This window comes from Bidens hawaiensis, unplaced genomic scaffold (genome assembly GCF_021521415.1).
Source record: "Bidens hawaiensis isolate Kalapana, Puna unplaced genomic scaffold, B.hawaiensis_p1.1 tig00009139_1, whole genome shotgun sequence".
Classification (NCBI taxonomy): domain Eukaryota; kingdom Viridiplantae; phylum Streptophyta; class Magnoliopsida; order Asterales; family Asteraceae; genus Bidens; species Bidens hawaiensis.
Window position 1 is genome coordinate 27,181 of NW_027491672.1, and position 12,492 is coordinate 39,672.

General features: G+C 37.0%; 1 protein-coding gene and 1 pseudogene across 1 annotated transcript in view; one reads left to right on the top strand and one right to left on the bottom strand.

The window, feature by feature from the left end:
• Positions 1–1,635: 1,635 nt before the first annotated feature.
• On the top strand, positions 1,636–6,209 carry LOC143531248 (protein SEH1-like; annotated as a pseudogene).
• A 5-nt stretch (positions 6,210–6,214) lies between these two features.
• LOC143531292 (putative WRKY transcription factor 53) overlaps positions 6,215–12,492 on the bottom strand; it is a 31,676-nt gene continuing 25,398 nt past the window's right edge. The window contains exons 2-4 of the mRNA XM_077026619.1: positions 7,209–7,498; positions 6,979–7,107; positions 6,215–6,888 (exon numbers count right to left, since the gene is read on the bottom strand). Coding sequence (XP_076882734.1) covers positions 6,396–6,888; positions 6,979–7,107; positions 7,209–7,486 — 900 coding nt within the window. The 5' untranslated portion in view covers positions 7,487–7,498 and the 3' untranslated portion in view covers positions 6,215–6,395. The remainder of the gene's footprint in view (positions 6,889–6,978; positions 7,108–7,208; positions 7,499–12,492) is intronic.

Sequence of the window (12,492 nt, forward strand, 5' to 3'; positions counted from 1 at the left end):
TCGGGGTGTTACACATTACCCGTCGGGTATCGGGTATACCCGTTGGCAGGGGCGGACCTACTTAAGAGTGAGGGGTAGCACCCGCTACCCCTCAACTTTTCCGGTGAATTAAATATTTTTAATTTTTTTTACGGTTTTTTGTAATACGTTACCCCTGAAACTATATTACGCTACCTCTCAAAAACTTTTGTAACCACACAACTATACCTTTCAACATAAAAAAAACCTGCAATCTAACAGGAATCCATAGCGTAAGGAGATGTTGGAAGAGAGAGAAAGAGAATTGAGGAAGATACTGGGAACATGGGTTAAATAAAAAGAAAATTTATCATTAACCCCTTCAAATTTAATATATTTACATATTATACTCTTTTAGTTTGATTTGAATTTTAAATCACTTATAGTTAAATATTTTATATTACCTGTTAATCAAATCTAGTTAATTTGTTGATTTTGGTTTATAATTATCTTGTATTTTCTTATTTAATTAAATATTTTGTTTATCAATATTTTTTGTTGAGTAAATTCTAAACCTACTGATTATAAGAGTATGTGTTTAATTTGATCAAAAGATATCAATAAAATCATTGTATTATTTAGTTCAAGTTTGAATAAATTTACAATATTGTTAAGCAAACACGTTTGGGTTATTTTGACCTGGCCCATTTTAAGCCGACTTGTTTTGGCATGCCAATATTTGCCCCATTGATAAAAATTTTGGGTTTGCCATTGCAAATGGGTTAACTGGGTGCTAGTATGCGTGGGAACGGGTAACTCAATGTTGGTACACGCGAAACGGGCTCGGAACACACCAAACGCGTAACCAGGCGCCTAGCGAAAAGCGTTACCAGGCTTTGCTATACGCAAAACGCGTAATCAGGCCCCGGTAAACGCGATACCAGCAAAAAAAATTCTTTGCATACGTTTAAAAAACATTTTGCTACCCCTTAAATTATTGGCTAGATCCGCCACTGCCCGTTGGGACTTTTAAGTACATTATTTTATACATCTTATTCGTACAACATTTATTACAAATTTAAATATAATGTACTCTATATATAAGAATGACAATAAATAACTAAATAATATCATTATAATTTGTATATAATTATATATATATATATATATATATATATATATATATATATATATATATATGTTTCACAACCTAAGAAATACAAAGAATTTTGCGGGTATATAATTCGGGTATATGGTTCGGGTAAACGAGTATGTGTTTTCGGGTAATCGGGTCAGGTATCATCTAATCTCATACCTGGCACGTACCCGCGGAAATTTATAAATCCTAATCCCATACCCATCGGGTTTCGGGTATACCCGTCCCATTTATTTCGGGTTTCGGGTATACCCGTCGGGCACGGGTTTTTTTGCCATCCCTACTGAGTATATATGACATTCTATTTTCTACTTTCATGTTACATGATTGTTACATGATTTATGTATTTTCACACGTGTCGTAAACAACCAAACATAACCAAAGTAGACCGAACCTAACCGAACCTAATTGGTTCTGTTATTTCCGTTGGGTTTTTTCTGCACACGCACATCCACCCCCTAAAACCCTTAATTTGACCCAATTTGAGAAACAAAGAACCCTAGAAATTAAAATTAAAATTGATGGATAAATCAGTAGCATCGTTGGATAATGGTACGGGAATCTGTTCTTCATGGAACTACTGGATTGATTGACGGAACAATATCCATCTTCCACACTAATGTAATCATACACCTTCAAATTCAAGGTTTTATTATTAATATCATATCTTCATTCATCAACTCTACATTTCTTAATTTCTACATTTTCACCCACATTGCTTGTAATTCGTTACTCTAACGAAATTTCGTGTTCGTGTTAGTTCGTTTAGGAATTGAGTTTGTTAATGTTCGTTCGTGCCCGTTTATTAATTTCGTAAACGGACACTAATGAATATAAATGAACACAAACAAACATATATTAATTTGGGAATAATGATCGTTATATGTTATATCAAAGCAAAATCACTACCGTAGTAATCAAAAACATAATTATATCAAATTAGCATTAGTAATAAATAAATAAATAAAAATAGTAATAGTGAAATTCTGATAAACGAACATACATATGTAAACGAACGTAACTAGACGAACGTAAATGAACAAATGGAAATGAACGAGCGGAAACACACACATTACTAAATGTTTTTGAACACAGTTGAACGAACATAGTCTTCGTTCGTTAAGCTTACCAAATGAAATTTTGTGTTCATGTTCGCTCATTTATTAAACGGATGGACACAAACGAACTTCCAGCCAAACGGTTCGCAGGAGTTCGGTTCGTTTACAGCCCTAGTTAGAGTCAAAGTCAAAGTCAACGTGCTGTTATTAGTATTCATTATAGGCTGCGTTACATTTCTTCTCCATTGTTTATATATATATCGTGTGAGTTGTGAATACAAAATGCTGTTGATCGCTCTCAACTAATAATTTGAGTTTTAGGTTAATGATGGAAGCGTTGTAAAAGTTGTTTGGGTTCCTCCAGAGTATGGTGATGCAATTGCATGATGCATATGTTCCGATGGAAGCTTGTGAATTTGGGAAGAGATAACAGAAGGTCAGAAGGTATGCAATGTGTTTTCCTAGATGTAATAAGACTCATTTATCTGTATAGGTTTCATTTAATATGATGCGGGAACGGGAGCAATCAAATGCCTCAAACTCGATTGATTAATAAAAAGCTTCAGTAAACCTCAAAGGTTCTTGTTAGAACTTAAAAGCTCACAATTGATAATAAAATTCAAACTCAAAACTAACATTAAAGTTCACCAAGAAACAATGTTTACACTAGAGCCTCACAACTTTGGAGATAAAACACAAATAAATAAAAGATAAAACAAAATTCAAATTAGGAGATAATCCTGTATCGTAAGACCGGGTGTTGTGGGTCTACCAGAAGAAGCCCCCTAGGGAGGGCACTACCAGCTTAACGGACTGAGGGGCTCTTTGAATGTTCCAACCAACCAGAATCATCCATTCGTATTTTTATTTAAAACGATTAAATAATAATTGTTTTGTTAGTTAAACCATTACGCGCTTTTGATGGAAAAGTTAGGGAGAGCCCATGTCTACGTGGCAGTGACATTGCAGGCCGTTTCTCACTTTTTAGTTAAACGTCACTACAAATAGTTTAATAGCTAAGCAATAAGCACTACTGAGTGTTGTCACACAGCCTTTTCTCTACTTTATTTGCTTTAGACAATGAGCCTGTTCAGTGGAAGCATTGCACTAACTTTGGGGGACCTTTGGATCAAATATTAGATACTCAATTTGGGAACTCTCTCCCAATTTTGAAATTGGTGAGTATTGTGTTGATTTGAGTGTTTACTATTCAGAAAAATCAGGTTGTAGTTAAGATTTTGACAGTGGTTACTTTAAATTGGGTATGCGTCTAACCTTTTAATGCACTAATTGTGTATAGTGATGTTAAGATCAAGCATAAGAAATGACTAAAAGCTCTGTGGTTGGTGCTATTTTCTTTAAAATGGATTAGTAGTTATCATTATTGTTTGTGGTGTACTTAGTTTAGTTTTTTACTGAAACTGTTTACCTTATTAAAGTTTATGTTTTATTTGCAGACAATTGTTGGCCTTGTAAAAGTCTTTGAGATCTTGTATTGAATTGAACTGAACAACTGACAACTTCAAGTGACCATAATTTTGTAATGCTGCATTGTTATATCTATTTGTTTATTTCTGTTTCTTAGATTTCTTTCGTGTTTTCTGGATTTTTCATTTGTATCTTGCTCTTACAAAAATATTAATATTTTTTTTCTTTATTTTCGCTTTTAGGCTGAATTTTAAAATGTTACAGATTCAGTAACTAAATTTGGAAACACTTCATGTTCATCTGCTTCTATTTCTTGGAATCCACAAAGAAGTGAAAGCGACCCTGCAAGTTTTGTGGTCGGTTTCAACTCAGATACTCCACAATGAAATTCTCCCAAAGTATGCCACTATTAGATTCACACCCTGCTGCCTTTTGCAATACACGTATTGATAGCAACCTCATGTGCGACGAGCCACTAGCCGTTAGGGACGAAGAAAACACGCCTATATTTACAAGTGAGACCAGTCCATTTATGCGGGTCAACCGGGTCGGTTCAACTACCCATTTGGATACCCATGAAAGTGGGCTAAGGGATAAATTCATGCATCACATTCTGCCCACGTTTATCTCCAAGTTGTTTATTTTATTATTTTAATTTAGTTTTCGTTTGTTTCATTTCTATTTAGTTGGTTAGCATGTGGTAGTCAGTTTATTTCCTAAATGGTAGGAACATCATCATCATCATCATCATCATCATCATCGTACTCAGTATATCCCACCAATAGCAATGCTATGGTAGGGTCTGAGGAGGGTAAGATGTAGACAACCTTACCTCTACCCCATAGGGATAGAGAGGCTGCTTCCGATGAGACCCCCGGCTCGATAGTAGTTTTGCATCAAGCCTTGGACATAAGGCACATAGCACTCAATCATCGGGACACCGGCTGATTGATGCATGTGCCCTTGTCTTTCGGTTATCAACGCCACCACATGATGCCTGATTAACCTTCCCCCACTTTTAACGTTATTTTCACGAGATTAGTAAAATAACGTCAAAATTAGTGCAATTTTACTTTTGCCCACCCGAGAGTTCACACATATATACATTATATGCGTGCACCGCCAGCAGTTCACACTAAATGGTAGGAACGTGGGTAGTTTATTTTCATTATTGTCTATGTAATCAAACTCGAAGGAATGGATGTGCGGATGATTTATGTTGAAAACTCTTTTGGTTAATTTTCTCAATAGATTTTGAGTAAAATTGATTCGTCTATGCTAGCTCGATTTTGGCATCTCGAGTGGTGATCTTAGACACGATTTGTTATCCGGAGTGGTGAATCTGTATCTTCGGTTAAGGATCGTAGCCCGACGGTTTGTTTTCGGTGGTGAATCTGTATCCGAAATCAGTCGTTGAACTATCTGTTTTAGTTTCTATTTCAATTTCTATTCGTTACTGGTGATATTGCTATCATTTGGTATCAGAGCCGAACACGCTCTTGATTCTTCGTTAAAACCTGATTCCAAATTCACAACCGTTACCAGTTTCAGCAATTTATTGTTTTAGCCATGGCATTCGAAAACGGGTCTGTTGAACAACAACTCAGGGAATTGCAAGATCAATTTCGTGAACTATCCCTAGCTATGCAACGACAGCAGGGTAGAGCACGAACTCCTCCTCGATACCGACCAGAAGATGATAATGGTGATGATACAGATAACGACTCCATAAACAACTTGGAGATAAACGTGGGCAGAATGTGATGCATGAATTTATCCCTTAGCCACTTTCATGGGTATCCAAATGGGTAGTTGAACCGACCCGGTTGACCCGCATAAATGGGCTGGTCTCACTTGTAAATATAGGCGTGTTTTCTTCGTCCCTAACGGCTAGTGGCTCGTCGCACATGACTTTGCTATCACGTATGTCAAATGATGTGATTTTACTAAATGATATCTCAAAAGGCCAACAACGATGATCATCTTCGTCTCTAATTGGCTATAAGCATAATCTCTTAGGTATGGGAATTTGATCAAGGTCATCAAAGGTGGTTTCCAGTTGCAGAGCTAGTAGAGTCTGATGATAAGGCGATCATGTATATTCTCTCGCATGGGCTCCAAACATTGGAAGGTAAATTTGAATATACCAAATTGGTTGCTTCTGTTGTGTATGTGCACAAAGAGATTTTTAATGGTGCTTACTAATTGTTGGTTAATAAACATCTAACAAGTTTAGGCCATTTGAGCCGATAGCTGTTGCAACTTCCAATGGAGTTTCAATATGGCAAATGGCATCAAACCCTGACTTCAGTGGAAGACTTTCAGCTGAGAAAATTGCCATGTTTCCTGGTGAACACAATGAGGTATATGTTCTTTTTAGCATTTAATATATGTATGAGTTAGGGATCTTCAATGCAAAATTTATATTTGTATGAGGCATATGTTTATTTAGAATTTGAATCAATTTTTTTTATGTTGAGTAGGTGTGGGAGTGGGATATGAGTGGAATGACCCTAGAAACATCCGGGACTGACGGGAGGGTGAGATTGTGGCCGTCCAACCTTAATGGAGGTTGGCATGAACAAGCAGCCATTGAAACCGCCATATAAGCACGTATCATGTATTCAGTTATTCACTACTAATGTTGTTAAAAAATCTTGCAAATAGGGATTTTGTCTGTTACATTATCCTGATAAGTAATACATGTCTCATTATTTCTCAACATGAAAAAAATGGTTTTAAATACTTCTGTTGGTACAGAGACAAGTTATTGATTGCTATAATATTCCTATAATTTAGATTAAAAAACCCGAGTTGTTAAACGGGCTAAGATCCTGTAAATCAGCTGGAAAAGCCAGAGGAGAATTTGTAGCTGATGCAGTGGTTGAGATCATTCCCGACAGACTTGAGTCGTCATGAGGGTGAAAGTCAACCCATTCTGTAAAATAGTTTGACCCGGAAGGCGATCCTTGCAGATAGTTAAACGATGCTGATGGGAACGAAAACGAACATGGCACTGTAGTATCCAAATCCGAGGTACAAACTCTAAGATTCTCTTTAAGGTTTGACAGCATCTCTCCAGGTTCTCTTTGGTGGTTGATTTGCTCGACTTTGATTTCATGTTTTTCGGGTGACTTTGGCGGCTGTGCTGACGGTTTAGCAGCGGGGTTGCACGTGTGCTGGCCTTTGTATATGATGTCAAACACGGTGGGGTCCTCATCGGTTCTTTGCACTTGTTTTCTCGCCATGCAGTTGTGGGCGTGTCGGTAAGTACATCTGTAATAGCTTCTGCAAGATTAAGCAAAAATGTTAATAATATATGAATATATTAAAAAATAAATAAATATTTGGAATCCATGACCAATAAGTTTTAACAACCTTGGATATTTAGCACCCAAAATGGTTTTTTGTCCGTACTTTCTCCAACTGTAACCGTCATCCGTACTTCCCTCCAACCCGTTGTCAGTCGAGATTCGAATTTGGTCTTGCCACGTTGGCATTGCCTTCCTATAACAAACACCAATCAAGAAAAAAGATTAGAACTTTGTAGTTTGTACTACATATAACAATATAATGCATGACATACTAGTGCTAAACTGCTAATAAACCTCTTTTTAGATAAAACTTTGTCATCGTGTTGATTATCGAACGGTTGAATAATATCCTGGCTTCGCGGGCTCTCGTCAATGGAAACGGACGACTCGGGGTGGCTGAGCGTTGGCGGTGCGGGTAGTGCAAGTGGCGGTGTTTGGCCAGCCGAGTCGCCCCAGTTGACCATCAACATAGCTCTATCATATGATGATATGATCTCTTGTTTCAAAATCTGTTTTGTTTCAGAAGATGTTTCTGAACTCAAAATGGACTTTAGATGCATGGCTAACTCCATTCCTTGAGTTAACTCATCTATACAATTAAATAAATAAAGCTTTCCTCTAGCCACGTGTCATTCATTTAGCCCACCCTCACTCATCCATTCCCGCCTATGTCCACAATCCATTTAGAAACCATTAACCCGGCCCGATTCTAATTGTTACCACCAGATCTTTCAAACAAACCCTAATTCATCCTTCATGTCCTCCTCACTGGTGTAATCAGGCTGTAGAATGCCTTCATCTCCGTTCGTCTCCTCTCCTGTGTTGCAGCCGCACCCACACCCGCCACCGCCATCGCCATTGCCAACCCCGTTTTCTCACCGGATTCCACTTCTCCGGTGTTGCAGCACCCGCCACCGCACCAGCCACCGCCACCGCCGGTATGCTATAGTTTTTGCTTTCTGATTTGATTCGTTGTTCTTTAACTATTAATATAAACCTTAAATCGATTTGATTATGTATTTAGGCATTAATCGATTCCACTTCTCCGGTGTTGCAGCAGCATGTTCGGACCGCCAGTATGCTATAGTTTTTGCTTTCTGATTTGATTCATTGTTCTTTAACTATTAATATAAACCCTAAATCGATTTGATTGTGTATTTAGGCATTAATCGATTCCACTTCTCCGGTGTTGCAGCAGCATGTTCAGACCGCCGGTATGTTATAGTTGTTGCTTTCTCATTTGATTCGGTCTTCGTTAATTATTTATATAAACACTAAATTGATTTCATTATGTATTTAGGCATTAATCAACCCCGTTTTCTCACCGGATTCCACTTCTCCGGTGTTGCAGCACCCGCCACCGCCACCGCACCAGCCACCGCCACCGCCGGTATGCTATAGTTTTTGCTTTCTGATTTGATTCGTTGTTCTTTAACTATTAATATAAACCTTAAATCGATTTGATTATGTATTTAGGCATTAATCGATTCCACTTCTCCGGTGTTGCAGCAGCATGTTCGGACCGCCAGTATGCTATAGTTTTTGCTTTCTGATTTGATTCGTTGTTCTTTAACTATTAATATAAACCCTAAATCGATTTGATTATGTATTTAGGCATTAATCGATTCCACTTCTCCGGTGTTGCAGCAGCATGTTCAGACCGCCGGTATGTTATAGTTGTTGCTTTCTCATTTGATTCGGTCTTCGTTAATTATTTATTTAAACACTAAATTGATTTCATTATGTAATTAGGCATTAATCAATTCCACTTCTCCGGTGTTGCAGCAGCATGTTCGGAGCGCCGGTATGTTATAGTTGCTTTCTCATTTGATTTGGTGTACGTTAATTATTTATAGAAACACTAAATCGACTTCATTATGTACTTAGGCATTAATTGATTAATAAGCGTCATCTTCGGTGTTCGTTAGTTATTTATATAATTAAGTTAGATCAAGTTATATTACTCTGTCATCAACTCGATTACATTCGCTGTTCGTTAAATTTATTTTATATAAACACTAAACTGATTTCATTATGTATTTAGGCATTAATCGATTCCACTTCTCCGGTGTTGCAGCAGCATGTTCGGACCGCCGGTATGCTATAGTTTTTGCTTTCTGATTTGATTCGTTGTTCTTTAACTATTAATATAAACCCTAAATCGATTTGATTATGTATTTAGGCATTAATCGATTCCACTTCTCTGGTGTTGCAGCAGCATGTTCAGACCGCCGGTATGTTATAGTTGTTGCTTTCTCATTTGATTCGGTCTTCGTTAACTATTAATATAAACCCTAAATCGATTTGATTATGTATTTAGGCATTCATCGATTCCACTTCTCCGGTGTTGCAGCAGCATGTTCGGACCGCTGGTATGTTATAGTTGCTTTCTCATTTGATTTGGTGTTCGTTAATCTATACAATTAAATAAATAAAGCTTTCCTCTAGCCACGTGTCATTCATTTAGCCCACCCTCACTCATCCATTCCCGCCTATGTCCACAATCCATTTAGAAACCATTAACCCGGCCCGATTCTAATTGTTACCACCAGATCTTTCAAACAAACCCTAATTCATCCTTCATGTCCTCCTCACTGGTGTAATCAGGCTGTAGAATGCCTTCATCTCCGTTCGTCTCCTCTCCTGTGTTGCAGCCGCACCCACACCCGCCACCGCCAACCCCGTTTTCTCACCGGATTCCACTTCTCCGGTGTTGCAGCACCCGCCACCGCCACCGCCACCGCCACCGCCGGTATGCTATAGTTTTTGCTTTCTGATTTGATTCGTTGTTCTTTAACTATTAATATAAACCTTAAATCGATTTGATTATGTATTTAGGCATTAATCGATTCCACTTCTCCGGTGTTGCAGCAGCATGTTCGGACCGCCAGTATGCTATAGTTTTTGCTTTCTGATTTGATTCATTGTTCTTTAACTATTAATATAAACCCTAAATCGATTTGATTGTGTATTTAGGCATTAATCGATTCCACTTCTCCGGTGTTGCAGCAGCATGTTCAGACCGCCGGTATGTTATAGTTGTTGCTTTCTCATTTGATTCGGTCTTCGTTAATTATTTATATAAACACTAAATTGATTTCATTATGTATTTAGGCATTAATCAACCCCGTTTTCTCACCGGATTCCACTTCTCCGGGGTTGCAGCACCCGCCACCGCCACCGCACCAGCCACCGCCACCGCCGGTATGCTATAGTTTTTGCTTTCTGATTTGATTCGTTGTTCTTTAACTATTAATATAAACCTTAAATCGATTTGATTATGTATTTAGGCATTAATCGATTCCACTTCTCCGGTGTTGCAGCAGCATGTTCGGACCGCCAATATGCTATAGTTTTTGCTTTCTGATTTGATTCGTTGTTCTTTTAACTATTAATATAAACCCTAAATCGATTTGATTATGTATTTAGGCATTAATCGATTCCACTTCTCCGGTGTTGCAGCAGCATGTTCAGACCGCCGGTTTGTTATAGTTGTTGCTTTCTCATTTGATTCGGTCTTCGTTAATTATTTATTTAAACACTAAATTGATTTCATTATGTATTTAGGCATTAATCAATACCACTTCTCCGGTGTTGCAGCAGCATGTTCGGAGCGCCGGTATGTTATAGTTGCTTTCTCATTTGATTTGGTGTACGTTAATTATTTATAGAAACACTAAATCGACTTCATTATGTACTTAGGCGTTAATTGATTAATAAGCGTCATCTTCGGTGTTCGTTAGTTATTTATATAATTAAGTTAGATCAAGTTATATTACTCTGTCATCAACTCGATTACATTCGCTATTCGTTAAATTTATTTTATATAAACACTAAACTGATTTCATTATGTATTTAGGCATTAATCGATTCCACTTCTCCGGTGTTGCAGCAGCATGTTCGGACCGCCGGTATGCTATAGTTTTTGCTTTCTGATTTGATTCGTTGTTCTTTAACTATTAATATAAACCCTAAATCGATTTGATTATGTATTTAGGCATTAATCGATTCCACTTCTCCGGTGTTGCAGCAGCATGTTCAGACCGCCGGTATGTTATAGTTGTTGCTTTCTCATTTGATTCGGTCTTCGTTAACTATTAATATAAACCCTAAATCGATTTGATTATGTATTTAGGCATTCATCGATTCCACTTCTCCGGTGTCGCAGCAGCATGTTCGGACCGCTGGTATGTTATAGTTGCTTTCTCATTTGATTTGGTGTTCATTAATTATTTATATAAACACTAAATCGACTTCATTATGTACTTTGGCATTAATTGATTAATAAGCGTCATCTTCGGTGTTCGTTAGTTATTTATATAATTAAGTTAGATCAAGTTATATTACTCTGTCATCAACTCGATTACATTCGCTGTTCGTTAAATTTATTTTATATAAACACTAAACTGATTTCATTATGTATTTAGGCATTAATCGATTCCACTTCTCCGGTGTTGCAGCAGCATGTTCGGACCGCCGGTATGTTATAGTTGCTTTCTCATTTGATTTGGTGTTCGTTAAATATTTATACAAACACTAAATCGACTTCATTATGTACTTAGGCATTAATTGATTAATAAGCGTCATCTTCGGTGTTTGTTAGTTATTTATATAATTAAGTTAGATCAAGTTATATTACTCTGTCATCAACTCGATTACATTCGCTGTTCGTTAAATTTATTTTATATAAACACTAAACTGATTTCATTATGTATTTAGGCATTAATCGATTCCACTTCTCCGGTGTTGCAGCAGCATGTTCGGACCGCCGGTATGTTATAGTTGCTTTCGCATTTGATTTGGTGTTCGTTAATTATTTATACAAACACTAAATCGATTTCATTATGTACTTAGGCATTAATTGATTAATAAGCATCATTTTCGGTGTTCGTTAGTTACTTATATAATTAAGTTAGATCAAGTTATTTTATATATTACTCTGTTGCAGCACCCGCCACCGCCACTGCACCAGCCACCGCCACCGCCGGTATGCTATAGTTTTTGCTTTCTGATTTGATTTGTTGTTCTTTAACTATTAATATAAACCCTAAATCGATTTAATTATGTATTTAGGCATTAATCGATTCCACTTCTCCGGTGTTGCAGCAGCATGTTCGACCGCCGGTATGTTATAGTTGCTTTCTCATTTGATTTGGTGTTCGTTAATTATTTATATAAACACTAAATCGACTTCATTATGTACTTAGGCATTAATTGATTAATAAGCGTCATCTTCGGTGTTCGTTAGTTATTTATATAATTAAGTTAGATCAAGTTATATTACTCTGTCATCAACTCGATTACATTCGCTGTTCGTTAAATTTATTTTATATAAACACTAAACTGATTTCATTATGTATTTAGGCATTAATCGATTCCACTTCTCCGGTGTTGCAGCAGCATGTTCGGACCGCCGGTATGTTATAGTTGCTTTCTCCTTTGATTTGGTGTTCGTTAATTATTTATATAAACACTAAATCGACTTCATTATCTACTTAGGCATTTATTGATTAATAAGCGTCATCTTCGGTGTTCGTTAGTTATTTATATAATTAAGTTAGATCATGTTATATTTCTC